General features: G+C 49.5%; 1 protein-coding gene across 1 annotated transcript; it reads left to right on the forward strand.

The window, feature by feature from the left end:
• Positions 1–4,688: 4,688 nt before the first annotated feature.
• VSTM5 (V-set and transmembrane domain containing 5) lies at positions 4,689–26,713 on the forward strand. Its single transcript, XM_036260233.1, has 4 exons — positions 4,689–4,779; positions 26,001–26,327; positions 26,417–26,557; positions 26,670–26,713. Exons 1-4 carry the CDS (start codon positions 4,689–4,691, stop codon positions 26,711–26,713), a joined length of 603 nt encoding a protein of 200 aa, XP_036116126.1.

Here is a 26,713-nt window from a genome sequence, read left to right on the forward strand (position 1 = left end):
CCCAGGCTGTGGGCCAGATCCCCAGGAGGGGACATGCAGGAGGCAGCCAATCGATGTTCTCTCTCATCAATGTTTCTATCTCTCTCTCCCTCTCCCTTCCTCTCTCTAAAATCAATAAAGAAAAAAATATTAATAAATTAAAAAGTAAAAAATAAAATGGAGATAATAACTCCCATCTCATAATGGCACTGTGACAGTTAATTGAAGTAATTTACATAAAGCTTCATTAGTGCCAGCACGTAGTTTCCACCACCAAACTTTCCTCCTAACCCCCCCTCCCCCCACCGTCAGAGCCCCTCCGTTAGCCTTGCTGAGCATGCAGAGGGCTGCAGGGGCTGGTGGACTGAGAACTGGGTTTGCGGGCCAGAGCCTTGCAGGGAGCCTTGCATTCCCGATGTGGCTTCAGCACTTCAACTGGGCCCAACACCCAGCCTGCCTGGCCCTCGATTTCTTCCTCTGTAACTGCAGAGGAAGGTGCCAGCCCTGCTCACCTCACAGGATGGATAGGAGCTTTAAGGGAGTCAATGTGGTTTGTAAATATCTGTAAAAATGAACACCATGAATAGTTCATGGGGAAGTAGCAGAGCAGGGCAGCCACTTAGAGTGCTACTTCCCCGGACAGTATTGCGTTTTTCTTGCAGTGCAAGGTAACCGGCCCAATTAGCCAACTGAATTGCATGAAGCTCATGTATTCAATCCTGTGCAAAGAATTGTTCATAAATAACCCTTCTTCCTCTGTGCTACCAGATACACGGGTTGAACATTTTTTGGTACATTCATTCCATAAATCTTTATCGAGCTCCTGACATTTGAAAGGGGCTCTAGTATTCATCTTTTGTAGGATATATTTTAGTCTCATTAGTAACTTAGTTGACTGTCACCTCCTACTGGCTAGACTGAGCTTTTTGAGGACAAATCGAATCCAGGCAAGGCTCAGTGTCTGTTGACTGAACAAATGACCCCAAACTGAACACTTCTCAAATAACATAGCTGCCAGAAGTTGCTTCTCTCTGACCATTAACTATACTCATAGTGGCTGCTTGTCACCTGGTCAGGCCTAGGCAGGGAACTGGACTCAGCATGTTTCCATCATCCCAAACACACGACTCCTTACCCTCCAGTTGTCTGAGCAGTCTCTAGGCCCTAGCCTGGCACCAGACCCCAGGTGGGCCCAGGGAAGTGCCATCTCTGTAAGCACAGCCTGGCACCTGCCCAACCAACATGTTAGCTCTCCCGTCCCTTTGCAGCCCACAAGGCTCAAGGACCATTAGGGCTGGCTGGGGCCTGTGATATTGATGAGGGATGCTCTCAACACCACTCCGCTTTGCTTCCTGGACATCAGCCTTCCAAGAGCGACACAGATCTCGTGGCAAATGCACTTCCCTCCCATCCTAGGTCATTCCAGGCCTGCCCGCTGGATGGGTAGCATGGGAAGGACTTGGCTTCTCTCCCTTGCTTTCCTCCCCATGCTTCCTTCATCTCCACCTCCATCCTCCCTCCCCCCCCCTTGTCCCCATTTCACTTTCTTTTTTGTCCCCTCCCCACGCACCTCTTCTTCCTCTGTTTCTTTATGACGGTTCCTGCTTTCTCATTGTCCCTCTCCTTTACTCAGCACCTACCCCCTTTCCTTCACTGTCTGTCTATTTCTCTTTGTCTGATTTCGTCTCTCTGCCGCTCGGCCTCTTTCCGTCTGTCTTCCTGTCTCTGTCTCCCTTTCTGTGTCCTCTCTCTGCCCGCCTCCCTCCTTCTCCACTCCTACCTCCTCACCCTGGTCTAGCAGCTATCACTGAGGAAGGAGAGTTCCAGGCACAAGAAAAGTCCGGTTCTAATGGGACACACAGAGCGGGGTAATCGGAGGAGTCTGGGGAGGTATTCGAAATTATCTATTAGACAGGCTTGAAACCAGGCTGAGAGAGTTTTCCCCCCAAAATAAAACACAATAAGGGACCACTTCACACTCAAAAGACCGGCTACCATTCGACTTGACAAATGTTGGCAAGGAAGTACAAACCACTGGCTATTTCATACATTGCTAGTAGGAGTGTAAAATGTCACAAATACTTTAAAAATTGTCCTTTTCTTTTCTCATAAAGTTCAACATACATCTGCCCTATGTCCCTGAAATTCCATTCTTTGGTATTAACCCAAGAGAAGTGAAAACCTGTGATCATGTAAAGACAAAACATGAATATTCATAGTAGCTTTATTCATAATAGCCAAAATCTGGGGAATACTCAAATGCCTGTCAATAAGAAAATGGATAAATAACCATGGTATATTTATACTACTCAGCAAATACTACTCAGCATAAAAAGAAACAAACATGCCTGGCCAGTGTCGCTCAGTGGTTGAGCATCGACCCCTGCACCAAGAGGTGACTGGTTCGATTCCTGGTCAGGGCACATGCCCAAGTTGTGGGCCCGATCCCCAGTGGGGGGCATGCAGGAGACAGCCAGTTGATGTTCTCTCTCATCGATGTTTCTATCTCCCTCTCCCTTCCCTCCTCTCTAAAATTCAATTAAGAAAAAATTTAAAAAGAAACGCATATGCAACGTGATGATGAATCTCTAAAACATTGTGTTGAATGAAAGAAGCCAAACACAAAAGAACATGATTCCATTTATATGAAATTCAAAAATAGATATATTGTCCCAGTTGAACTTGTTGCAACTTTGTGAGGCACCGAAACAGAGGGCCATCTTTCTGTGTCATTAAAACTAATCTACTGTGATAAGAATGAGAGAGGCCATCGTGTGGAACTGGCAGAGAGGCGGGCCGGAGAGAGACTGACTGGAGGGAGGCGTGAAGCAACTTTCTCAGATGATAGAAGTGTGCGATTATTTTGGATGGCAGTCCCAGCAATGTATACATATATCAAATCTTCTTGAACTGGTCCGGCTGGAGCGGCTCAGTGGATTGAGCATCCTCCCTTGGACTGAGAGGTCCCTGTTCTGTTCCCAGGCAGGGCACATGCCAGGGTTGTGGGCTTGATCCTCAGTAGGGGGCATGCAGGAGGCAGCCAATTGATGTTTCTCTCTTGCAACAATATTTCTATCTCTCTCCCTTTCTCTCTCTAAAAAAATCAATAAAAACATTTTTTTAATCCTCACCAGAGGACATTTTTGCATTTATCTTCAGATAGAGTGGGAGGGAGAGAGGGAGAAAGAGAGAGAGAGAAAAACATCAATGCAAGAGAGACACATCAACTGGTTGCCACCCACAGGACTCCAACCAGGGCTGGGGACAGACTGCAACCGAGGTACATGCCCTTATCGAGAACTGAACCTGAGTCTCTCTGGTCCGCAGGCCGACGCTCTAACCGCTGAGCCAAACCGGCCAGGGCTAAAAACATATTTTTTAAAAAATAATTTATTGAACTGGATACTAATAATCTGTGCATTCTATTGTATGTAACTTGTGCTTATAAATAATTTATTGAACTGGATACTTATAATCTGTGCATTCTATTGTATGTAACTTGTGCTTATTTTTTTGAATCACCTGTGATTACATAAACCACAGAAAGATACTACTATACGTCATCTGAAGATGGTGATCAATTTTGCAGAACCAAACACCAGGATATATGGTCTCACAGATTCATATGTACTTAGAGGAACAACGGAGGAGCATATTTAAAGCTAGAACTGTCCTCAAAAATGAGAACTGTATAATGATATATGGTGGTCATAAAGCCAGGACACTAAACACACATCATTTGCTTCTCTTGGAAGAGAAAAATAGCTCTTAAGGTCTTGAGAAAATAGACTGGTGGGTTTTTTCCCGGAGTGACATATGCACTGTCCAGCAACTGCTCATGTTTCCGGCCCCACACTTTGCTAGGATTTCTAAAGAGGTGTCCATATCCAGCTTGTTCATAATAGTATCCCCAGCACTTAGCAGAGTTTCATTCCACCAGTGTTCTCTATCTGCCATGTGTCAGGCCCTGTGCAAATAAGGAGGCTCTCCGTAAACACTTCTTGGATGGATGGATGGATGGATGGATGGATGGATGGATGGATGAATGATGGGTGGTGGATAAATGAATGGTGGTGGGTGGATAGGTGGATGGTGGATAGATGATGGACGGATGATGGAAGGAATATCACTGACACTCAGAGCACTAGCCTGTGGCTTCCCTGTCCCCTCTTCACTCCTCTCCCCTCAGGCTGTCATTTCACTTTCCTAAAGCCTTCTTCTCCTTTCCCGTGGAGTCATTAGATGGTCCCACTTGGTCCTCAGGCAACAGCTAGTACTGTCCCTGGCTCCTGCCACTCAGCATCCAGCTGAATTTTGAGTCAATACAGTAAACTGGGTGTGAACGGAAGGAGGCTGCCTTTGTTGGCCATTATTTACCTCTAAGCGTGTGCACTCCCACTGCCTCTCTCTCTCTCTCTCTCTCTCTCTCTCTCTCTCTCTCCCTCTCTCTCTCTCTCTCTCTCTCCTTCCCTCCCTCCTTCGCTCCCTCCCTCTGTCTGTCTGTCTCTCTCCCTCTCTCTCTTTCCAACTCCTTGGGAACTGGTTCCACCAGAGTGCAGCCAGCCAGCTCCAGGGACTGGCGGGAGCCAGAGGAGGAGGAGAGAGGAGGCTGGCGGCGGGAGCGGCGGCGGCAGCGCCCAGCGGGCCGCGCAGCGGGCAGCCCATGCCCGGCGAGCCGCCCCTGCCCGGGCGCCGCCCGGGGCTTGCTCATGAGGCCTCTACGGAGCCGGAGGAGGCAGCGCCGCGGCATCTCCCTGGGAGTCCTCGCGCTCTGCCTGGCGGCCGCCTGCAGCCTGCAGAGTAAGCTGGGGCGGGGCGGGCGGGGCGGGCGGGTCCCGGGAGGCTGCCGCCGGCCCTCGCCCCCCGCCCCCGCCCCGCGGCGGGCCCTCCGGGCGGGCAGGGAGCGCGGCCCAGGGCCCCAGGCAAAGCGGTGTCCCGGGCCGCCCCCTGGGTGAGCGCCGCCCGGCCGGGCGTTATCGGAGCCGGAAGCCGGAGGTCACCGGCTCCGGGCGGGGCGGCGCCGCCTCTGCCCTGCTTTCCAGTCCTTTTTCCTGGAATCACCAGACTGCACCGAGGTGTCGGAGACCTCAGGGTCACGGCCCCGCCCCTACTGCTGGGCCCCCCTTTTCCCGGGCACCAGCAGGCACCAGCATGTTCCTTACGTCCCTCGGACCACCCAGACAAACCCACAGCAGACTTTCTTTAAAAAGGGTTCTGGGGGCTTGGGTTGGGTGTTGGGGCCTGAATGCAGGGTGGTCCTCCCCTCTGCACCGAGCGGAGGGTCCCCGTGGGAGGTGAAGCTGAATGCGCCGCACAGCCGCACAGACTCCCCTACAGAAGAGACAACAGATTACAATGCAGTCTGACTTTCTGGTTTAATCATCATCGTTATTATCATTTCCATTTTACAGATTAGTCAACTGAAGTTTAAAGAGTGACCAGTGCAGGGCCACTGGAGGTGTGGGGACCACTAGTCAGAGGCAGCACTTGTTAAGCCTCTGCGCCTTCACCATCCCTCAGACTTTACAAGGCTTCTATCATCTAATCCCCTGGTAACCCTGAGAAATAAGTGGTACTCATCCCTGTTCCACAAGTGAGGAAACTGAGGCGCAGAGAGGTTGTTACTTGCACAGTCTCCGGCTAGCCAGGGGTAGAGCTAGGATTAAACCTGGGCAATCTAGCACTTTTGACCTTTATGCCTTCCTGACTCATGCCCAGCTTTGGAGGGTGCAGTCTCAGAAGCCCAGAAAGACTGGCATAAGGCATGTGCATCTGGCTGTCTGTGGGGCAAGAAAGAGGTGTTGCGAGTCCATCAGGTGGGTAGGTGTGTTTGGAGTTGCAGTGACCTTTCCTATTGTTTTTCAACCCTCCAGCACGTATTTCCAACCACCCTTCTCAGGCAACATCTGTACAGATATCCCTGCCTTTCAAGGGCCTGCCATCCACTACTCGCTCGCTCAGGGCACCACCTGCCTGCAAGAAGCAGGCCACGCTGGGTACTGGAGATAGCATGGTTCACAGTCTTGTCCTCAGACAAGCAAACAGCAGAGCCAGCTTGGGGTGATGAGCCCTGAGAGACTCAAAACCAGACGAGGGGAAACAGGGCAAGGCCCCCAGAGGGCCCCACATGTCTCCGGACCTGACGGATGAACAGGAACAACCAGAGAAATGGGACAGAGAAAATACAGGGTGTCCTAGACAGAGGACACATGTGCAAAACCTGGAGGACAGGTAAAAGTTTTGCAATTCACCCCTCAATAGCTGGCTCCTCCACAGCTGTGAGCTCCAGAAAAGCTGGCACTCTTCCAGCGCCGGGCCCCTAGCACTTACCCAGCGCTAGCCAGGCCCCACCCCTTGCAAGACAGTGACTGCATGTGCACCTGCCTGAATGAGGCCCGCATTTCAGGGCCAGCCTTGATGATGCAGAGTGGGCTCCCTCTCACCAGCTCCCTCCATGTTCTGCCTTTTCAGTCTCTGAAAAGCTGCCACCCAGAAAGTCTGATGTTCATTACGAACACTGAAGTTCTGTTAAAGCACACCCCACAAACACGAACACACAAACAGCCTGCATCTGAAGCCTTTTCTCTATAAATAGGACTGTTATGGACTGAATGTTTGTGTCCCCCTGGAATTTATATGTTGAAGCCCTAACCCCTGGGATGTGATGGTGTTTGGAGGTAGGACCTTTGGAAGGTAATTAGGTTTAGATGAGGTCATAGGGATGGGACTTCCATGATAGGATCCGTGTCCTTATAAAAAGAGGAAGATGCCAGAGTTTGCCCCTCCGCCGTGTGATGATACAGCAGGAAGGTGGCTGTCTGCAAGCCAGGAAGAGAGCCCTCACTAAGAACTGAGTCTGTTGGAAGACTTAATCTTAGACTGCTCCAGAACTGTGAGAAATAACTGTCTTGTTAAGCCCGCAGCCTTTGGTGATTTGTTAAGGCTGGCCCCTCAGGAAGCTGGCAGGCCTCCTGCAGCAGGCCAGGCTGCGTGCCTTTCTAGGACCCCTGTTCGTTTCGTTCTCAGCTCTCAGCATGGTAAGTTAGCCATCAGGGCTATGAGTATCTAGTTCTCCTCCTCATTTGGAAGCAGATGATCAGAGACTGAAGTAGGACAGTTTAGTTAATGGTCGGGGCGTTGTCTGCTTATTCTCTGTGTTCCAACCCCAGCTTCTGAGAAGCAGCCTGCTCCCCCAACACACACACACACACACACACACACACACACACACACAAATACACACGTGAATCTCCTCTAACATTCCACTTTACCAGGAGGACCTGGCCTCACTGAGCCACTCCCAGCCCAGTGCCCAAGGGAGCAGAGGAACAGAGCAGGAGCTCAGTCTGGGTCTGAGGGCAGGTTGGGAGCTGCCAGTTCTTAATGGAGCTATGGGTTCTAGACTTAGCTGGGGGTAGGATGGGTGGGGAGGAGAGAGAGGGCCAGTGTCGGAGGAATTCCCTTGTGGCCCCTGGGGAAATGCCCAGATCCATCGCTCCAGGACAAGGCTCCAATGGTCACCCAGTGCTGCACCCATGTGGAACATGTTTACTGAGCCCCTACTGTGCACCCGGCTCTGCACTGGTCCAGATGAAACACAGACAGATGAGGTGTGGTCTGTCTCTGCACTGAACTTGCAGATTTATAGACAATGATCTGCGTACATATAAATGTATCCACCCCAAAAAAGTGGTTTTGGAGTATGTTTTTAAATCATGCAATCATGCTGTAATTGTTATCCAGCAGCTAAACACCAATTGTTTTTAGCTCTATCCTCATTGATAAGCAGAGATCTAGCTCATCCCTCTCAGCCTCTATGTTTATGTCATCATATAAATGTGCTGATTTTTATTTAGCCAGCTTCCTACTCGTAGATATTTAAGATTTACATTTTTAGCCCTCACTCGGGGGAGGGCAGACCCCTAATACATGGTGATGAGTGTAGTGTTAGTGACGTGCACATCGTATGGAGGGTGTGGAAGGCTGGGGCCACCCCCAGGCTGACAGGCACCCCCTGCACCTGCACCTCCTCCCCACAGGGTTAATGTACAAAAAACTGCCTAGAGGATTAAATTGAAGCTATTGAGGGAGATGGCATCAACCAGAGAGTCACCAAATGTCTTCATTCTGATCTCCAAGGGAGTCCTGATGTACTCCCTACTTGTCTGGGAAGGGGCTGCAGTCAGGAGACCCTTCTTTCTCCATTATCCCCAGCACCTAGGACACCCATACATATCATCCGCTGTAAGACTTTAAAAATGTATTTTAATATGTCAGGAAGCATGTTATAAATCAATAGCTTTGCTGTGATCTCCGTCGGCCTGGACTGAAGTTGAGTCCTTTCTGAGAGGACGGGTGCAGCTTCTGCGAGTCACCATGAGGCAGCCCACCTGGGGAGCAGGAAGGGTTTCAGGGAGGTGACGCCGAGTCGTGAAAGATGAGCAAGTGTATACAGCAGGACAGGGTGGAGAAGCAAATTCTCGGCATACTGCTAGTGCTCAAACATCAGGTGCACTGCTCGTCATGGGTCCTGGCTGAGTCTGGATGTGCCAAGCAAAAGAAGTGGAAGTGGGGTGCTGCCTTAGGCACATCCTGGGATTTAGCTGGTACCCCACGACACTGCACCGCCATAGCCCAGTGCTCTCAGGCCTTGGTCTGCCTGTTCATGGCTTTTCCCTGGAAAATGGGCTTGGGCTAGGATTTATTGACTTCTCCAGCAGAAATGGGAGTAGGAGAGAGGCATAATTGGCAAGTTCAAAGTTGGAAAATGATTGTCTCCCATAACTGGTTTGCTGGGCTAGGAAGGAACCAGTCAGCCCTGTGGGCAAAGGGGAGGTGACACACTGAACTGTAGAGAGCACAGGATATCCTTGCCACATGGGGTCCAGGAAGCACAGTGGTCTTTATCCCGGCTGAGGGCACCCCAGAGGAGCCCAGCTGCTCTGGGGCTTCCTGGGGAACCCTCGGCCAGCAGAAGGGGAAGGGCCTGGGGACCGGTCCCAGCCCCAGTGCTGATGGTAAGCCCTGTGTGAGGACACGCCCCTTCTCTGGGCACACAGGACAAGGGCGTGGGCTGGCTTAGTGCTTCTGAGTCGAGGCTGCACCTTGGATCCTCCTGGGGGCTTGTAAGACCCGCAGATGCCCACGACCCACCCAAGACGGTTAAATCGCTGTCTCTGAGGGCAGGCCCTGCTCTCCTGTTTCGCATTTAAGTTCCTGCGGTGAGTGTAACGTGGCCACAGGCCGAGCGCTCCTGGCTGGCCACTTCCACGTCCCTGTGTCAGGCTCGTCCGTCCTGTGAAACTGCGTGTCAGGAAGTAAGCACATTTCTCCCCTTCTCTTCTCAGAACTGCACTGTGTGTAGTGGAGTCTCGCCTGTGTCTTATTTGTTTTGTTTTTTGTTAATCCTCACCTGAGGATATTTTTTCCCATTGATTTTTAAAGAGAGTGGGAGGAAGGTGGAAGGAAGGGAGAGAGGGGGAGACAGAAAATAAAAACAACATCAATGTGAGAGAGACATATCGATCAGTTGCTTGCCTCCCACACACGCCCCACCCGGTGCTGGGGATTGAACCTGAAACCCAGGAACGTGCCCTTGACTGGGAATCAAACCTGCGACCCTTCAGTGCACGGTCCTTTGCTCTAACCGCTGAGCCACATGGGCCAGGGCTTATTTGTGGTTCTACCCTGACAGCTATAGATCCTTTCCTACCAGGCTCAGGGCAGGAGACAGGCTGCTTCTCTTTGAAGTTTGGTTTTGTTCAATAAATGGTTCCTGAGCACCTGCTGTGTGAGGGACACCAAGCCAGGAGCCAGAGCCACTCAGCACGGTCCTGCAGGGGAGGTCACATGGCACAGAGGGGCAGTCAGATGCCCTGGGAGCACCGAGAAGGGCATTTAGCTCAGTTCAGAGTTGGGCAGAGGCTTCTCGAAGAAGAAGCCTTGCAGGCAAAGTAGGAGGTGACCAGGTGTGAAAGAAAAGAGCAGCAAGAAATGAGCCCAGACACAGCGTGGCCATTTCCTCTCCCTCTGGGCCAGCAGCAGGGTGACAATTCTCTGGTAGCAACAGGTTTTTCAACTCTTGCCAGTTCCTTCATATTCAATCTGGTAAGTCCTTTGACAGTCAAAGAAATGGGACTTGGGAAGGTCTTGGTGACAGGTGGAAGGTTCAGGAAGTTTCTCTGATGACCCTTATGCTAGTGCTAAAGAATCAGGAGGAAAATGTAGGTCCCTTGGCACCAGGGCCTGGCCAGGGGATGCAACGCGAGGCTCTTCTGACCTTTGCCCTTGTGCACGGATGTGCCATCCCTGCCCCGCTCCCTGGGGGGCAGGACCACATCTTTTGGAAGCCCACGCCCAGAAGCAGAATACCAGACCTGCTCTTCCTCCCGCCGTCCGCCAACCCTTCCACACTCTTCGGGGTGGGATTCCAGGGACCTTGAAGCAGGACTGTCTCTCTATGTCAGGTAGACTGACATTTCGATCTGACAGCCTCAGTGCGAAGGGGTCATCTGTCATGTCACCCACTGCCGGAGGCTGGCGACTCGGACCTGAGCACGCGACGCGTGCTTGCCTGCTCTCTCTAGTGGGGCAGGTGGGCAGTCACTCGTCTGACACGGGGCAAGGCAGGCTGTGGGCTGTGCTGTGGGAGCCTGGCGGGCCTGGCAGAGGAGGTGACATTGAAAATGGGCCTTGACGAGTGAGCAGAAGCCTGAGAATGAGGAGGGAGAGGGGATAAAGGTCTAGTGGGGGGTGGTCCATAGTGTGGTACAACTGCTCCTGGGGATTGGAGGGGTCTTGGGAGAGGAATATGGAAAAGAAAGTTGAAACCAGATTATCGAGGTCTTTCGGAGCCCAGGGAGACACAGCCAAGTGTATGGTTTGGAAAGATCGCTAATCAGAGCCTGCAGCCAACTGAAGAAAAGAAAAGCCAGTGTGTCTCCTGAGCTTTTAAAATCATTCAAAACAATTTTAGTGCACTTCCCTTTATTGTGCTTCACGGATGTTGTGTTTTTTACAACTTGAAGGCAAGACCCTCCACTAGCATAAAGAGTATGGCTCGCTTTATTGTAACAGTTACTTTATTGCTGTGGTTGGAACCTAACCCACAATGTCCCTGAGGTATGCCTGTTCAAGACAACAATCTCTGTGATTGTTTATTGAGCACCTACTTTGTGCCAGGCACTGTAACGGCTGCTTTCATTCATCTTCACAGCAATCCTGCAGATGGGTGCTCTTAGTCCCCATTTGATAGAGGAGGAAACTGTGGCTCAGAGAAGTTGAGGGACTTGCCTAAAGATATCCATTCATTCAGCAAGTGCCCACAGTGCCCACAGTTGGCTAGGCCCTGGCGATTCGATGGCAAACAAGATGGGCCAGCCCCTGTGTTCACAGCTCACAGTGATTTAGGAGGATGAACCATTAATCAAGAAGAATTACAACGGACTGGGATAAGTATGTTGATAAAGAACAGGGAGCCATGGAAACACAGAGCTGGGCCCCGTTACCTGGTGCTGAGAGGCCGTGGACGGCTTCCTGGAAGAGGTGATGTTTTCACTAAGACCTAGAGGATGAAAATGAATTGGCTCTTGAGTTTCCTTTGAAGGAATAGCTTTGTGCTCTAACCGTGGTACCCAGTTATGTGTGCTTGAAGTATCTTTTGATCACGCTACGCCCCTCTTCCTTCCACGTGCCTTCAGGCATCCTATAAAGTCCTCCCGGAAGAACTGTTGGGAGGTCACGCTACCTCATTTCTTTCTTTGTCCTCCTGTTCCACACACATTTCTGCAGAGGTGTCCGAGGAGGCTCCAGCCTTCCAGTTTCCCAGGCTGGCGACTGGCCCAGGCCTGACTGTAAGTCCTATAGCCCAGCTCTGCAGAGGGCAAACCAGCAGGCCCCACCCCCTGTGCTGTGCAGGGCCAGGCAGCTGCCTGCCATGTATGGCTTCCTTGGCATCTGAAGAGAACAGGGCAGTGACTTCACCGTAGCCCGGGGCCATTCAGAGAGTTCAGCTCTCCAGCAAGGGTGGCTCTTGCTTAAGGTATAAAGATTCGAGAAGGAATTCTGCAGGGAAGAATTTCAGGTTGCTCAGGCTTTGCCACACTTCCAGAAAAGAATAGCAGATTTTCAAATGCTCATTCCAGTCCTCTACCTACTCAGTGCTTTGGGGCTGGAGGAACCAGCCGCCTCCGCCCAACCCTCCATCTCCCAGTCTCAGAGCTACAGCTTCAGTCCCTGGAGCAATTCCAGCTGCTGCGGGCAGCCCCTGGGAATGGGGGTTCGCTACCTCAGTAAGCAACTCGATCAATGCATCTTCAAAGAATTCTTAATAATCGCTAATATTTACAGAGTGATCACCAAGCGTTAGAAACCAATGAGCTCCTCACAGGTATTGTCTCACTTAAACTTTATTCTGGCACCCGTGCCCCTGAACAAGTCAGCAGGCTGGGAAAGACTTGTTTTATTAGTCTTTTCAAACATATGCATAGCTCACATTTATTGTTTACTATTAGAAGAGTTTGGGATCTTTATTTAGAAGTTTGGTGATGTTTTTGTGAAGTAAGCGGTAGGAACTTAACTCTTGTTTATATCAGTTAATTAGCCTATGATAAAATTGGTTTCCTTAAATGTCATTTCAGTTAAAGTCACAATTTCCAAGAGACTATCACTGACATGAAGTAAGGACTTATTATACTTATTTCATAGATCTGGTAACTGAGACTGAAAGAAACTATTTATCCCAGGTCACACAGCTGTCGGACCCAAATTCTGAACACAAGTCTGTCTGAATCCAGGGTCCGTAAATGCATTCGTTGTACATACCCTGTCTCAATTCTGTTCACCGGAACTGTTATCCTTTCCATCTTTACCCACTGGTCCGCATTTGGGCAATGGCCAGGTGTCCCAAGTCTTCCCTTCTCCAAGATGAGAAGTTCTGCAGCTGAGGCCGGTCCCAGCCTAGCAGAAGTGGTGTTAGCAGTGCTGGAGAAGGAGAGGAGGGACCAGCCTGCAGGGATGCTGGGAGCATCCTCAGTGCCCCCTTTTCCGGCAGGTCTTGCAGAATCGTTACTGCTGAGGTTGAAATAGTGTGGTCCTGGGACCAGCAGCAGCATTACCTAGAAACTTGTTACAAATGCAAACTCTGGGCCTCATCTCGGACCTACAGAATTAGAAACTGAGGCTGAGGCCCAGAGATTGTGTTTAGCAAGGGCCCCGGGTGATTCCGATGCAGTTAAATGCTGAGAAGTGCCGTGTCATAGCACGGAGAGGAGGAGAGGCAGATGGAATTACTCAGCTCACCTGTTCCTGGATTCCAGAGGCCACTCTGCAGCGGCTCTGAGGAAAGACTGGGCTGAGCTGGGTGGCGCCCAAGTAACTAATAATGAACTTCCACGGGGAGCAGGTAACGCTGAGTTGGTGCCCTGCAAACGGAGGGCCCCTTTGCCTCCATTCCCAAGTGCTCATCGAAGGGAATGAGACTGGACTCAAATCTCATGGCCTGGAATCAGGGCTTCCTCTGGGTGACAAATCAGGGAAGGGAGTTCCCCTGCCCCCTGGAACTGTTCCTGCTCACACTCTCTCACCCGTATGTGTTTCGGTTTGTTTTTACCGAATCATTGACAGCAAGCCATGATGATTCCTAATTACAAGTGAGAAAACAGTGGGCCAGAGAGGTAAAGGGATTTGAGCGATCACCCCATTCGGGTGTGTGCGGCCAAAATAGAGCCTGGGCCTCTTGGTTCCACGGAGTGTGCATGGGGTGGCCTCCCAGGCCTTCCCCAGACAGCATCTTGCCCTCCTCTGCCACCCTCTGCTCCCACAGGCAGGTAGGGGAAGGGGGATCCGGCTTCTCACCAAGCCTGCTGAGCATCCTCTCTGCTGGCAGAGAAGGCGCTGAGAAGACACCAGGTGAGTGTGGTGACCCAGAAGCCACCAGGGCGTTTCAAGCGGGCGAGATTGGTGAGCAGTGTCCCAGGAGGAGATCATCTACTGAGAAGGAGGAGGAATTTGTAGGTCCAAAGAGATGGAGGGATCTTGTCTTAGTAATTGTAGAAAAAAGAGGAGTAAATGCATGTGGAAACATGGGAAGGTTGGCAGAATGGAGAGCCTCCTTGAATTTGGCGACCTTGAAGGCGCGCTGGAAACAGAGGGCTTCGCTGTTCTGGGGAGCGTCGTGTGGGCCCTTCTTCGGCCGCGTGGACACTCCGGTTTGGGCAGAGAGGAATAGAGAGAGCTTGATCCAGAGGCCACGAAGTTTAAACACTTGAAGGACTGCTTGAGACATGATGGACTTGCAACCAAGGCTGGATAGGGAGAGAGGAGGACTGGGAAATCAGAGAGGATCACTGTGTAGGACGGAGGAGCCAGTGGGAGAGGCTGAGCAGTGAACAGGAGGGAGAGGAGGTTGTGGTCCCAGCGGGCTGCTTCACAGGAGGCCGAGGTAGACGGAGGGAGAGTGTTCTTGTAGAAGAGGGTGCTGGATGGATTGTCCACGGGACGCTGGAGCTAGGAGACAGAACGCCCACATTGTTGAGAAGAGGGGCGTGGAATAACCTCAAGGGAACAGGATATGTATCTCTCTCAAAAGGGTGGAGGACTGAAAGTCTGAGCCAGTGTTATCCAATAGCAATGTAGTGTGAGCTGCACACGCAAGCCACGTATGTAATTTTAAATTTTCTAGTGGCCACATTAATTTCACCTGCTTCTTTTCACTTTTTAATATTAATAATATATTTTGTTTAACCCAATATATCCAAAGTATCACTTCAACATGTAATCAGTGTAAAGATAATGAATGAGCTATTTTACGTTCTAACATACTAAGTACTAAGCCTTCGAAATCTGATGTGTACTCGATACTTAGAGTACAGTCTGGACTGGCCAGTTTCACACGCTCACTAGCTCTGTGTGCTTAGCAGCTACTGTATCGGAAAGCTCAGGTCTAGAGTCTTGCTTTTTGTCCCATCTATCTCCCAAGTCTGTGCCAGCATGGAGCAATGTGCGCGTTTGGGAAACAAAATAAGTGAGAAACTTCACCTCCATACCAGAGTGCCTTATCTTTAAAAAAAAAAAAAAAAAAAAAAATATTTATTTATTTACTTACCTATTTATTTATATCCTCACCTGAGGACATTTTTTGCATTTATCTTAAGATAGGCCCGGAGAGCCCTGGCCGGTTTGGCTCAGCGGTTAGAGCGTTGGCCTGCGGTCCTGAGAGACCCGGGTTCGGTTCCCGCTAAGGGCGCGTACCTCAGTTGCAGTTTGTCCCCGGCCCTGGTTGGTTGTGCGGGTGGCAGCCACTCGATGTGTTCCTTTCACATCGATGTTTCTCTCTCTCTCTCTGTTCCTCTCTGTCCCTCCCACTCTACCTGAACAAAAAATGGAAAAATGTCCTCGGGTGAGGATAAAAAAAAAAAAAAAGATAGGGCCGGAGGGAGAGAGGGAGGAAGAGAGAGAGAGAAACATCAATGTGAGAGAGACACATTGAGTGGCTGCCACCCACACAACCCCAAATGGGGCCAGGGACAAGCTGCAACCAAGGTACATGCCCTTAGTGGGAACTAAACCTGGGACTCTGGTCCACGGGCCAACACTCTAGCTGCTGAGCCAAACCGGCCAGGGCCAGAGTGCCTTATCTTATTGGAGGCAACGGGGGCAGTGAAAAGAGACTTGAGTTCCAGGCTCAGCTCTCATCTTCTACGTGGGCACTTTTATGTTACACCTCTGAGTCTCAGTGGTCTTACTTGCCCTGTGCATCTCTTCCATTTGGCTGTTCCTGAGTTGTATTCTTTTTTTTTTTTTCTTTATTGATTTTAGAGAGAGGAAGGGAGAGAGAGAAATAGAAACATGAATGAGAGAGAACATCAATTGGCTGCCTCCTGCATGCCCCCCGCTGGGGATCGGGCCCACAAACTGGGCATGTGCCCTGACTGGGAATGGAACTAGCGACCTCTTGGTGAATGGGTCGATGCTCAATTACTGAGCCACATCAGCCGGGCCTGCGTTGTATTCTTGATAATAAACTGGTAATAGTTTTCTCAGTGAACAAATAAGCAAGTACTTGTGAAGCAAAATGTATAATTTCTTAACCCAAGGTTTCCTGCTTGCTTCACAGGTCGAAATAATATTTAAATACTTCATCAGTTGTGTGAATATGAATTGATAACATTTTCAAACATGAAGAAACTGGGGCCCAGACCCTGTTTGGGGTTGGCATGCATTTATTTTTAGGATTGCACTATTTTTATTTTTTAAGTCATTCATAAACTTCCTAAAATATTTCAACTGTCCAAAAGGGTCTCTAGAGAAAATGTAAAGCCTTCCTCCACCCCTGACACCCAGTCTCCTCCCCGGAGACAACCACAGCTCCTGGTTTGGGATGTGTCCTTGCAGAAGTGTTCTGTGTGTGTCTATGGGTAAGTGTGTGCATGTATACATTCATTACTCAAATGAAAACATTCTCCACACATCGTTCTGCCTTGTGCTTGTTCATTATTTTTGAGATTATCTCATTCCAATGCATATAGATCTTCCTCATTTTTAATGTCTCTGTAGTATACTGAAGTATGAACATTGATAATTCAAAGTATGACTATTGATCATTTATTTAACTGGTTATGACATAATAAAAAATAGATGGTCTCTGCTTCTGGTTCTTGAGACAGAGCTCCTCAAACCCTAGTAATTTCCTGAGTGATGGGAACATCTTTTGTTACAGTATTTGGTCTGAGTGCCCGGTTTCTGACACACTGCCTTTAAAACCCTTGGAATCAACAGCCTGATAAGTGTGTTTTTGTTTGTTAATGAGGAGACACTGGAAGATGAGGGCCAGTTGGCAGAGGAACTGAGTGTGTGATTAGAGGGTGGAAACTTTGTCTCACTCCCCTGACCTCCTGGTCCCTGAAGGGATAGGGGCTGGGAACCGAGTTAATCATCAATAGCCAATGATCTCATTCAATCATGCCTATGTAATGGAACCTCCCCCTCAACTCTACTCCCCCCCACAACTCCCAAATTAAAGGAGTTCAGAGAGCTGCTGGGTTGGTGAACACATCCAGGTCCTGGGAGGGAGGGGCACCCAGAGAGGGTATGGAGGCTCCCTGCCCTTCCCACATACCTTGCCCTGTGCATCTCTTCCATGTGGCTGTTCCTGGGTTGTGTCCTCCGCAGGAAACTGGTAATAGTAAGTAAAGTGTTTTCCTGAGTTCTGTGAGCTGTTCTAGAAAATTATCAAACCTGAGGAGGGGGTCGTGGGAAACCGTGATGTGTGGCCAGACGGTCAGGTCAGGACTTGTGATTGGCATCTGAAGTGGGGGACAGCCTGGTGGGACAGAGCCCTTACCTGTGGGGTCTGTGCTGACTCCAGGTAGCTGGTATCGTAAGTGTTGTGAGTAGAGTAGGAAACAGTTTTCCTTTACCAGTGAACACATAGGTTGTCTCCAGCCTTTGCTACTACAATGGGCTCTGTCATGCTTCAGTGACAATCCTTACACTTATATCTTTGCATCCATGCACCCTTATTACTAGTAAGATACGTTTCTAAAAGTGGGATTCTGGGTCAAGAGGTATGTGCTATATAAATAATTCTCTAGATTTCATCTTATTGCCCTCTAAGCAGGTTACACCCATTTACAGTCCCCAAGGTAATGTCTGAGTATCACTTCTGCACACTTCCTGACCACACAATGTTATCAAACCTCTTCATCTTGAGCAGTCTGATAGCGGCAAGTCATTCAAATTCTCCAATGGGGCTGTGATAATTCTGTGTGACATCTAGTAGCTAACAGGTGCTACCAATGGGTATGACGGCTTTTGCTATTTTGGATGGATTTTTCTGGTTGAAGTATAAATACAGGAACCTGATGAGAGCAGCCTGCCAGCCTCTATCTAAACCTGCATTTGTCTGTCTTGCTTGGGTTTGGCTGGCATCTGAGTGACTTCCCAAAGCGGCTAAACAGCAAGATGGTGGGGGAGCGCCCTCAGAGACAGCTTTGGTCTCTGAGAAATCAGGCACTGGTTGGGGGGGGGGGGGTTAATACCTGAGCTAACAGGAGGGGTAGGTACCCTGTAAATTATGTGCAAAAGTCAGTCATCAGCACTATTAATGGCATCTAAACCCAAGAGCCATTATTTGGAGTGCTGTGCTGGCTTCCTACACACAACTGTTTCCAGAATTCCAAGCTCGTTGTTTTAAGGATGGTGGAAGTGAGGCAGGGACATGGGTATTTTAGTTGTGTAAAACTATGCCAATTCCACTCCTAGCAATTTAACTCTCAGCAGACTGGGGCTGGGAAAGGGTACTTGCCAGTGCGTCCTTCAGCCAGACCCATTGCTCCTTCATCTCAGTGTAGACCCTCCCTTCCTGATCTCCCCAAAGAGGCAGCAGTTTGACAGGCAGGGCCTTCCTTCCTTCCTTCCTTCCTTCCTTCCTTCCTTCCTTCCTTCCTCCCTCCCTCCCTCCCTCCCTCCCTCCCTCCCTCCCTCCCTACAATTATTCAACACTCAGTCCTGTCAAAAATGTTCACACTTAGAAATGGCCCTGGGTTCAAAGGGCCTATAATGTTGATTTCTATTTTTGGTTTATAAAATTTATAATAAAAAATACTGCCCTGGTCGGTTTGGCTCAGCGGCTAGAGCATCAGCCTACGGACTGGAGAGTCCTGGGTTCGGATCTCCCTAAGGGCACGTACCTCGATTGCGGTTTGTCCCTGCCCCGATCGGGGTCGTGTGGGTGGCAACCACTCGGTGTGTCTCTCTCATGTTGATGTTTCTCTCTCCCTCTTCCCCCCTCTCTCCCTCCTGCTCTATCTGAAGATAAATGCAAAAAAATAAATAAATACTATTATGTTTTATTGCTCCAATAATTGTGCTGTGGCTATATTGCCAATAATAACTCGTCTCACCTTGGTAGCCTAGCTGGTCATGGCTCATGGGTTAGAGTTCAAATCTTGCAGAGGAACAGGATTTAAATGTATATTAACCACAGACCAAATGTCTCCATGCACCTTTTGGTTCAGGATCAAATACCAAGGACCTTTTGGTGTGGACCAGAGGTCTCTGTGGACATTTTGCACAGGACCAAATGCCCCACGAGGATTCATATGGGTGCATTGTGCGCATCTATGAAGTGCCAGGCCCTGCGCTGGGTGCTGGGGTTTCTGAGACAGATCGGAAATGAGCTGTCCCAGCACAGGCTCGCTGTCCACCATGCACCTGTGCCCTTCTTGCTGCTCCCTCTCTGCTCCCCAGATCAGGCCCAGGCAGGGCCACAGCCAGCTGTTCCCAACTGTGAGGGCTCCAGCCAGGGCTTCTCCTGAAGGTACATAGGACACGCACCTGTGGTGGGCCCAGGGCAGCGCAGGTGATGTGTGTAAACCATAACAAATTCTGCTGCCAGACTGACATTCCGGAAGCCAAGTTCCGATCCTGCTTTCTTCTAGTCGAACACCATCCTGTGTCCTCCCTCCCTGAGGGGTAACTCCTTCGGGCAATCCAGGCCTGTCAGAGACTCCTCACGCTACGCCCGTCTGCACGTCCTGGTCACCAGGGCCCAGCCCTGAGGATCCGCATGGCAACCTGGGTAGGTTCACTGTTCTCTCAGCTGGGACTGGGCTACCTCCCTTTCCCATGCTTTTAACATCCTATCCTTGTAGCCTCAGCTTAAATGCATGTCTCTTCCCCAACTCCTGCAAGCCTGAATTTGGTCCTCTGTGAAATAGAGAGAGTAATATTCCCCAGGCCAGCCCCCACAAGCCCATGGCCTGCTGTGGAGGAAGTGTGGCCAGGGCAGGCCAGGTGTGGTGACGGGTGTGAGGTCCCACTTAAACGGGGCGCAGCGGGAGTGCTGACCCACGGCAGGTGTGTTCAGAGCCAGTGGGGGGAAGGGAGGAATGACTTTCACCCACCCTCAGCCTACCCGGAGCTGGCCGTCCTGCACCCACCCATGCTGAGACCGTGGCACCTTTGAAATCAGCTGTTGTACACCTTGGACTTTACTCTTTGCTCTTCGGCATTTCTTTGTGTCTCAGGTAGGGTGGCACTGTCCTGGTTTGCCCGGGACACTCCTAATTTTAGCACTGACACTCCTACCTTCGGGGGAAACCCCTCAGCCCCAGGCAAACCAGGAAGGCTGGTCACCCTGAGGCCAGTGACACCAACTGATGTGAGAGGGGCAAGAGGCGGGGCTGCGGCTGCGGGACCAGCACAGAGTGCTCTGCTGAGCTTTCCTCGGTCCCTCATCCTCGCAGCCTCCCTCCCGAGGTTTTCCTTGTCCAGTGGAAGGCTCTGAGGCTCTGGGAAGTGCAGGCAGTTTCTCCAGGCCTCAGGGCAAGGAGACACCAGGGCGAAGCCCGGATCCTGCTCACAGCAGGTGTGTCCAGCACACCTCCCTGCCGCCGGGAGTGACCCCTCTGCAGGCGAGTCATCAGGCCACCAGCCCTGCTGAGCCCCAGCTTTCTGAGCTGCTTTAGCTGCTGACAGCCTCCATAAACGTGACAATGACGGGTCCTTATTTCCTGATTCTCAGCTGCATCTGATAACCGCAAGGGCTAGATGAAGGGCTTTCCAGATAAGGGTGAAAACGTCCTGATAAGAGGTCGCCTCTGGCTCCTCAAACTCAGAGTCGGCCGGCCAGTATGTGTCTCGCCGTTAGCTGAGGCTCCTGTCCACCGGAACTGTGTTCTGAACACTTGTGGCCTTTGTTGTGATTTCAGGAAATACACCCTCCGTAAATAATATGGTTTTAAAAGCAGCAAAACACTACCTCTGTCATTCATTTGTGAGAAAAGGAATAAGGAACCATTCTGAGTACAAGTTCTCACTTACCATCATTGATAGGTTCTTGGAAACTGAGACTTGAAGAAACCAATTTTTCCTTAGGCGAATTGATATAAATAAGAGTTAGGTTCCTTCAGCATACTTCTGACAAAAACATCTCAAAACTTCTAAATAATAAGCAAGGTAAACGTTTAAACCAGTTTTTTCTTTAAACTTTGCCCACCAGATTGCTTGTTCTAATCAAGAGAACTTTAAAAATACATTTATCTTTTATTAAGTCAATGAATAACTGAAAAATTCAAAATTATATAAATGTATAACTTTGTAAAATAAAATTCTGTTGCCATCTAATCTTTAAGGAGCAATTCCTGTTAACAGTTTAGCATACATTACTCCAACACTTTTCTACATATTAGCACATATTTACACAAATATAAATAAGATTACATTATGCCGTTTTATAAATTTATGTTTTAATTGAGTCACATATCATAGACATCTTTCCTTGTTCTTACAATGCTCCTCCTCGTCAATGGCTTCCTGGCATCCATTGTAGAAGGAGAATCTGATTTATGGTCCCAACTTCTTGAGTGAACTTTTGAGCCAGGTCTGAACATTGGTCTCAGTTTCTCTGGACTTGTTCTGGAGTGATTTTAGCATCAGGTGCAGAGGTGGTTACTCATTAATTCAACTTTTTCAACAGTCGACAAGCAGTTTGCCTTTCAACTCTGGGAACTGTTCATTTTCCATCTTTGCTATAGATCATTGCTTTCTGATTATGTGTGGTAGATTGACAGGAGGAGAAACCCTCTGTTCCTAAACCCAGTTAAATACCCGGCTAGTTTGTCTGGTTAGGAGGAGGTTTTTCTGGTCAAGGGAAAATACAGAAACCAAAACGAACCAGTTGGTCAGCTTACGCTGTGTCAGTGTTAACCTAAAAATAAAAGGCTAGAGTGTAACAAGCAGTTCTTTGAGATCAAAAAAGAATAGCTTCTTGGGAAGCACTGATTCAGGTAGAAATCCAGACAGTGGTCTGATTAGGAGACAATGGCAAGGGGTATGAGAAAGGGAAGGAGAACCGTTATATCAATAGAAGGAAGGCATTTCTATTGGTGCAGATAAACTAACATAGTGATGTTAATTCTAAACAATGTTTTATTTTATTTTTCCTTCCTGCCTTGTTCCTTCATTCTTTCTTTAATCTTTATTATTGAAAGTATTACAGATGTTGCTCCTTTTCCCCCCATTGACACCCTGCTTCCTGCTCCCACCACCCCCAACCCTCACCTTCACCTCTAAAGAATGTTTTAAATTTTCAGTACAGTGGACATCAGTCCATCAGGTAGTCATAATATCTGCCTTCTTGTTGTCCTTACAAATAGTTCTTTAGGGTACAGTATTGCTTTAGGCCCAGTCTGAAGGTTACTTTGCCCTCTTTTAACATCCCAAAGGCTGAGGCCTAAGTTCCTCCGGCATGGCAGCTCAGACTCCATTTTAAAGTGGATGTATTCAGATTATATTGTTTACATCAGCATCTGAGAAACTCGGGCTTGTTATTTTTTATTATTATTTTTTGTTGTTACTCCTCACCCACAGATATTTTTCCATTGATTTTTAGACTGAGTGGAAGGGAGGGAAGGAGAGAGAGAGAGAGAAACATTGATGTAAGAGAGACCCAGGTACATGCCCTTGACCAGGATCCAGCCCGAGACCCTTTGGTCTGCAGGCTTGGGCTTATTATTTTTGTTTGTTTGTTAGTTTTGCTGTTTCTTGGCCTAAAGTAACTGAAAGGCTCAAATGAAGGTCCTTAAGGCTGTCAAAGGGCCGGCAGTCTTCCTTGATCAACATGGTTAACAGGATGTATGTGAAGGACACGTACACGGTGATGCAGATTTGTCACTAGCTCTATACCTGGTTCTCCAGATCTTACAGCAATCACTGTTCCAACTGCTGATATTTGAGGTCAGAGAAATCAGAAACTATAGAGAGATAAACGGTAGCCAGTCGCCAAGTTGAGTGGGAAAAACACAGGTTTACATCAGACAGAGCTGCATTCAAATCCCACCTTTGCCATTTCCTCCCTATGGCCTGTTGATGACTCGCATGTCAAAAATAAGAGATGAGGTTAGAAAGCACATGATAAATTGGTATAAAACAGAGTAACTGGCATAAAAAAGCTTGACTGCAGTTCTTTCATATGTGTTTATTAGCATTTAGATGTGCCTACTTTTTTAAACTACCCAAGCAGCAGCAGTTCTATCAGGAGTGGCTCATCCTCCTCCTTGCTTCTATAAATACTTGGTCTTGCACTGACTCATTCACTCAGCAAACATTATCGATCAGCAACAATGTCAGGCATTGTGCTGGGTTCAGGGGCACAGAGATGAAGAAAGCTCTGCAGGCTGTCCTGGAATTTGACCTCGGTTTTCTTCCTGAGAAAAGATAGAGAAAGCAAATACGGCAAAATGTTAGCAACTGGCGAATCTACAAGAAGGTACATAGATAATGAATTGTATTTGTCTTTCAGCCTTTCTGTGAGTTTAACATTTTGTTTTGTTTGTTTTTGTTTTTATTCCTCACCGGAGAATACTTTTCTATTTTTCATCAGATAGAGTAGGAGGGAGGGAGAGAGAGAGAGACAGAGAGAATCATCGATGTGATAGAGACACATTGACTGGCTGCCTCCTGCATGACCTGACCAGGGCCGGGGACAAACTGCAAATGAGGTACGAGCCCTTGACCAGAATTGAACTCGCGACTCATTGGTCCATGGGCCGACACTCTAACCATTGAGCCAAACTGGCCAGGGTGAGTTTAACATTTTTTAAGGTACAGAGTTGGGGAGAAAATACGTTTCTGTTACTTGGCAGCTGTAACCCGTGAAATTCGTCTCCGTTTTGCAGCATGGAATTTATCTGCAGCCGCCTGGCCAGGTCTCAGGAGAGCAGCACACAGGCACATGCTGGGGAGGCGAGAGGACAAAGAGAAAGGCCTGGAAAAGTAACAAGTGGTTACCTGGAGCCACAGAGCAGGGGCCCCGGGGCAGCAGGGCCACTGAGGGAGAGGGCTAACAGGGAGAGCAGGTGGAAACCCAGGGTGGGCACCACGCTGGAATCCCACCCTATTCGCTCTCTGGTCTCCAGCCAGCCTTGCCCACTCCTCAGCGTGGGGTGTTGCCACCTTCTCTGCTGTCCACCTCCAACCACTGACCTTTGATTTGAACATAGAAGTTAAATAGGTGAGCTTTGGAGTTGGCAGCCCCTGTGTGACTCTCAGCCTTGCAGAGTGAACTCGGACAACCTGGTCCTGTGGAGCCTGAGGATTCTTATAGATAAATTCTTGGTAGCATCGTAATAGGCGGTGTGAGGCTAATGAGATGATGTGTAGAAAGCAGTTAGCACAGGGCCTGTGCCTGGTACCTACTTAACACAGTGTAACAACACGTATGTAACCTTAGTCAAAGGCACTGCTATTCATCTGCCTGTTCCATGCAGAAATCTCTGCTGGATGCCTCTTTGCCTCACCCACCCCACACATCTAGTTTGTCAGCATGTCCTCCCTACTTCCACTCTCTCTCTCTCCTAGGTTACCTCTCCAGCTCTTATCCAGTCCCTGCGGTAGCCACCAGACTGCTCTTCCCACTGCCATTCTGGTCCCTTCGGCCCCAGAATGTTCTCCACAGCAAACAGTCTTTTGTTTTGTTTTGTTTTGTTTTTATCCTCACCGGAGGCCATTTTTGCATTTATCTTGAGATAGAGTAGGAGGGAGAGAGGGAGGAAGAGAGAGAGAGAGAGAAACATCGAGTGGTTGCCACCTACATGACCCCAACTGGGGCCGGGGACAAACTGCAACTGAGGTGTGTGCCCTTAGCAGGAACCGAACCCAGGACTCTCTGGTCCACAGGCCGACGCTCCAATCGCTGAGCCAAACCAGCCAGGGCCACAGCAAACATCCTTAAGCTCAATGGAGACTGTCACCCTCCTGCTTAATTCTTCTAAGGCCTCCCATCACCCTTGAGTAAAAATCTTCACCCCTGACCTTCATCTCATGACCAGAGTCCTGCCCAGCTCTGCAACCTTGTCTTCTAAAGTCTGCCCATGGCCTTCTGTCTGTCCCTCAAATGCAGCAATGTCCAGTCTTTGTAATTGTTCCTGCTGCCTGAAATGCGCTTCCCCCATGCCTTTACCTGGCTGCCCCCCTTCCTCCTTTAGGTCTGATTTCAAAAGTCATTTGTTCAGCAAGAACCTCCATGGCGTCTGTCTAATGGAATGTACCACTTCCATCCCCACTGGTCGCCAGTGTCCTGTTTTATTATCTTTAAAGCACTTGTCATTATCTAAGGTGATCTCAGTGGTTCACTTAGCCCTTGTATACCTCCCTTAAAGAATGACCACTCCAGCCCTGGCCGGTTTGGCTCAGTGGTTAGAGCGTCAGCCTGCGGTCCTGAGAGACCCGGGTTCGGTTCCCGCTAGGGGTGCGTACCTCGGTTGCAGTTTGTCCCCGGCCCTGGTTGGTCGTGCGGGTGGCAGCCACTTGATGTGTTCCTTTCACATCGATGTTTCTCTCTCTCTCTCCCTCCCACTCTATCTGAATAAAAATTGGAAAAGTGTCCTCCGGTGAGGATAAAAAAAAAGAATGACCGCTCCAGGAAACAGTAAACAATAACCTTGTTTCTGTTCACTGTCAGCTCCGCTGCTGGAACACAATGCCACATACTGGGGGAGGGGCGGGGTGGGGCTTAAGCAACGTAAGTTTATTTTCTCACAGCCTGGAGGCTGGACCATCCAAGATCAAGATGCTGACAGGGTTTGGTTTCTGGAGAGGGCTCTCCGAGTCCTGGTTTATAAACAGCTGTCTTCCTGCCGGTTTTCACGTGGTCTTTCCTCCACGTGCGCCTCTGGGGGGAGAGAGCGCGCACTCTCGTGTCTCCTCTTGTGAAGACCTCACTCCTACTGCATCAGGGCCACACCTTTATGACTTCATTTAACCTTATTTACTTCCTTTGAAGCCTCAACTCCAAATACAACCACACTTGGGGTTAGTGTTTCAATACAGAAATTTGTTGGGGGGGATATAAACATTCAGTCCATAACACCCACCATTGTAGCATTAGCAGTGGAACCTGGGAGAGAGCCTGGTGTGTAAAAGACACTCCACACATGTTTGCTGCGTGGATCAGTGAGCTGTAGACGTTCACGCCCTGCACGTTCTATACATCGCCCCACATCTAGCACTCCGTCCTGCAGGTCAGGGCGTGTCGCTGTACATTCCCCAGGCGGCCATCAACGCCACGGTGGAAGAAGACATCCTGCTGTCGGTGGAATACTCCTGCCACGGCGTCCCCACCATCGAATGGAAGTACACGTCCCACTGGGGAGTGCAGAAGATCGTGGAGTGGAGGCCAGGGACTCAGGCCAACATCTCCCAAAGCCACAAGGACAGAGTCTGCACCTTTGACAACGGCTCCATCCAGCTCTTCAGCGTGGGTGTGAGGGACTCCGGCTACTACGTCATCACGGTGACCGAGCACCTGGGGAGCCGTCAGTTTGGCACCATCGTGCTGCATGTGTCGGGTAAGAGCTCGGGGACCTGTGCCCCCTGACTGTGAGCGTGTGGGAGGCCAGGGCATGCCATGAAAGGGACGTGTCTTGCCGCCCCGTAGAGATCCTCTACGAAGACCTCCACTTCGTGGCCGTCTTCCTCGCCTTCCTCGCCGCTGTGGCCGCTGTGTTAATCAGCCTCATGTGGGTTTGTAATAAGTGCGCATATAAATTCCAGAGGAAGAGAAGACACAAGCTCAAAGGTAATTCTCTGGGCCTTGGGAGAGTCAATTCATGCTCTTATGGCTGGAGGGACCCCCAGAAAACCGCCTTATGGCCGATTTGCAGCTCACCGACTTGTCCTTTGCTTCGCAGAGAGCACCACTGAGGAGATCGAGCTCCAAGACGCCGAGTGTTAG

Source organism: Molossus molossus, unplaced genomic scaffold (assembly GCF_014108415.1).
Source record: "Molossus molossus isolate mMolMol1 unplaced genomic scaffold, mMolMol1.p scaffold_m16_p_13, whole genome shotgun sequence".
Lineage (NCBI taxonomy): Eukaryota > Metazoa > Chordata > Mammalia > Chiroptera > Molossidae > Molossus > Molossus molossus.

What these genes read in the sequence shown, in the direction of transcription:
- VSTM5 (XM_036260233.1), top strand. Translation starts at nt 4,689, where the DNA reads ATGAGGCCTCTACGGAGCCGGAGGAGGCAGCGCCGCGGCATCTCCCTG. An exon ending in CATCGTGCTGCATGTGTCGG is followed by an intron (nt 26,328 to 26,416) that starts GTAAGAGCTCGG and finishes GCCGCCCCGTAG; the next exon opens with AGATCCTCTACGAAGACCTC. An exon ending in GAGAAGACACAAGCTCAAAG is followed by an intron (nt 26,558 to 26,669) that starts GTAATTCTCTGG and finishes TTTGCTTCGCAG; the next exon opens with AGAGCACCACTGAGGAGATC.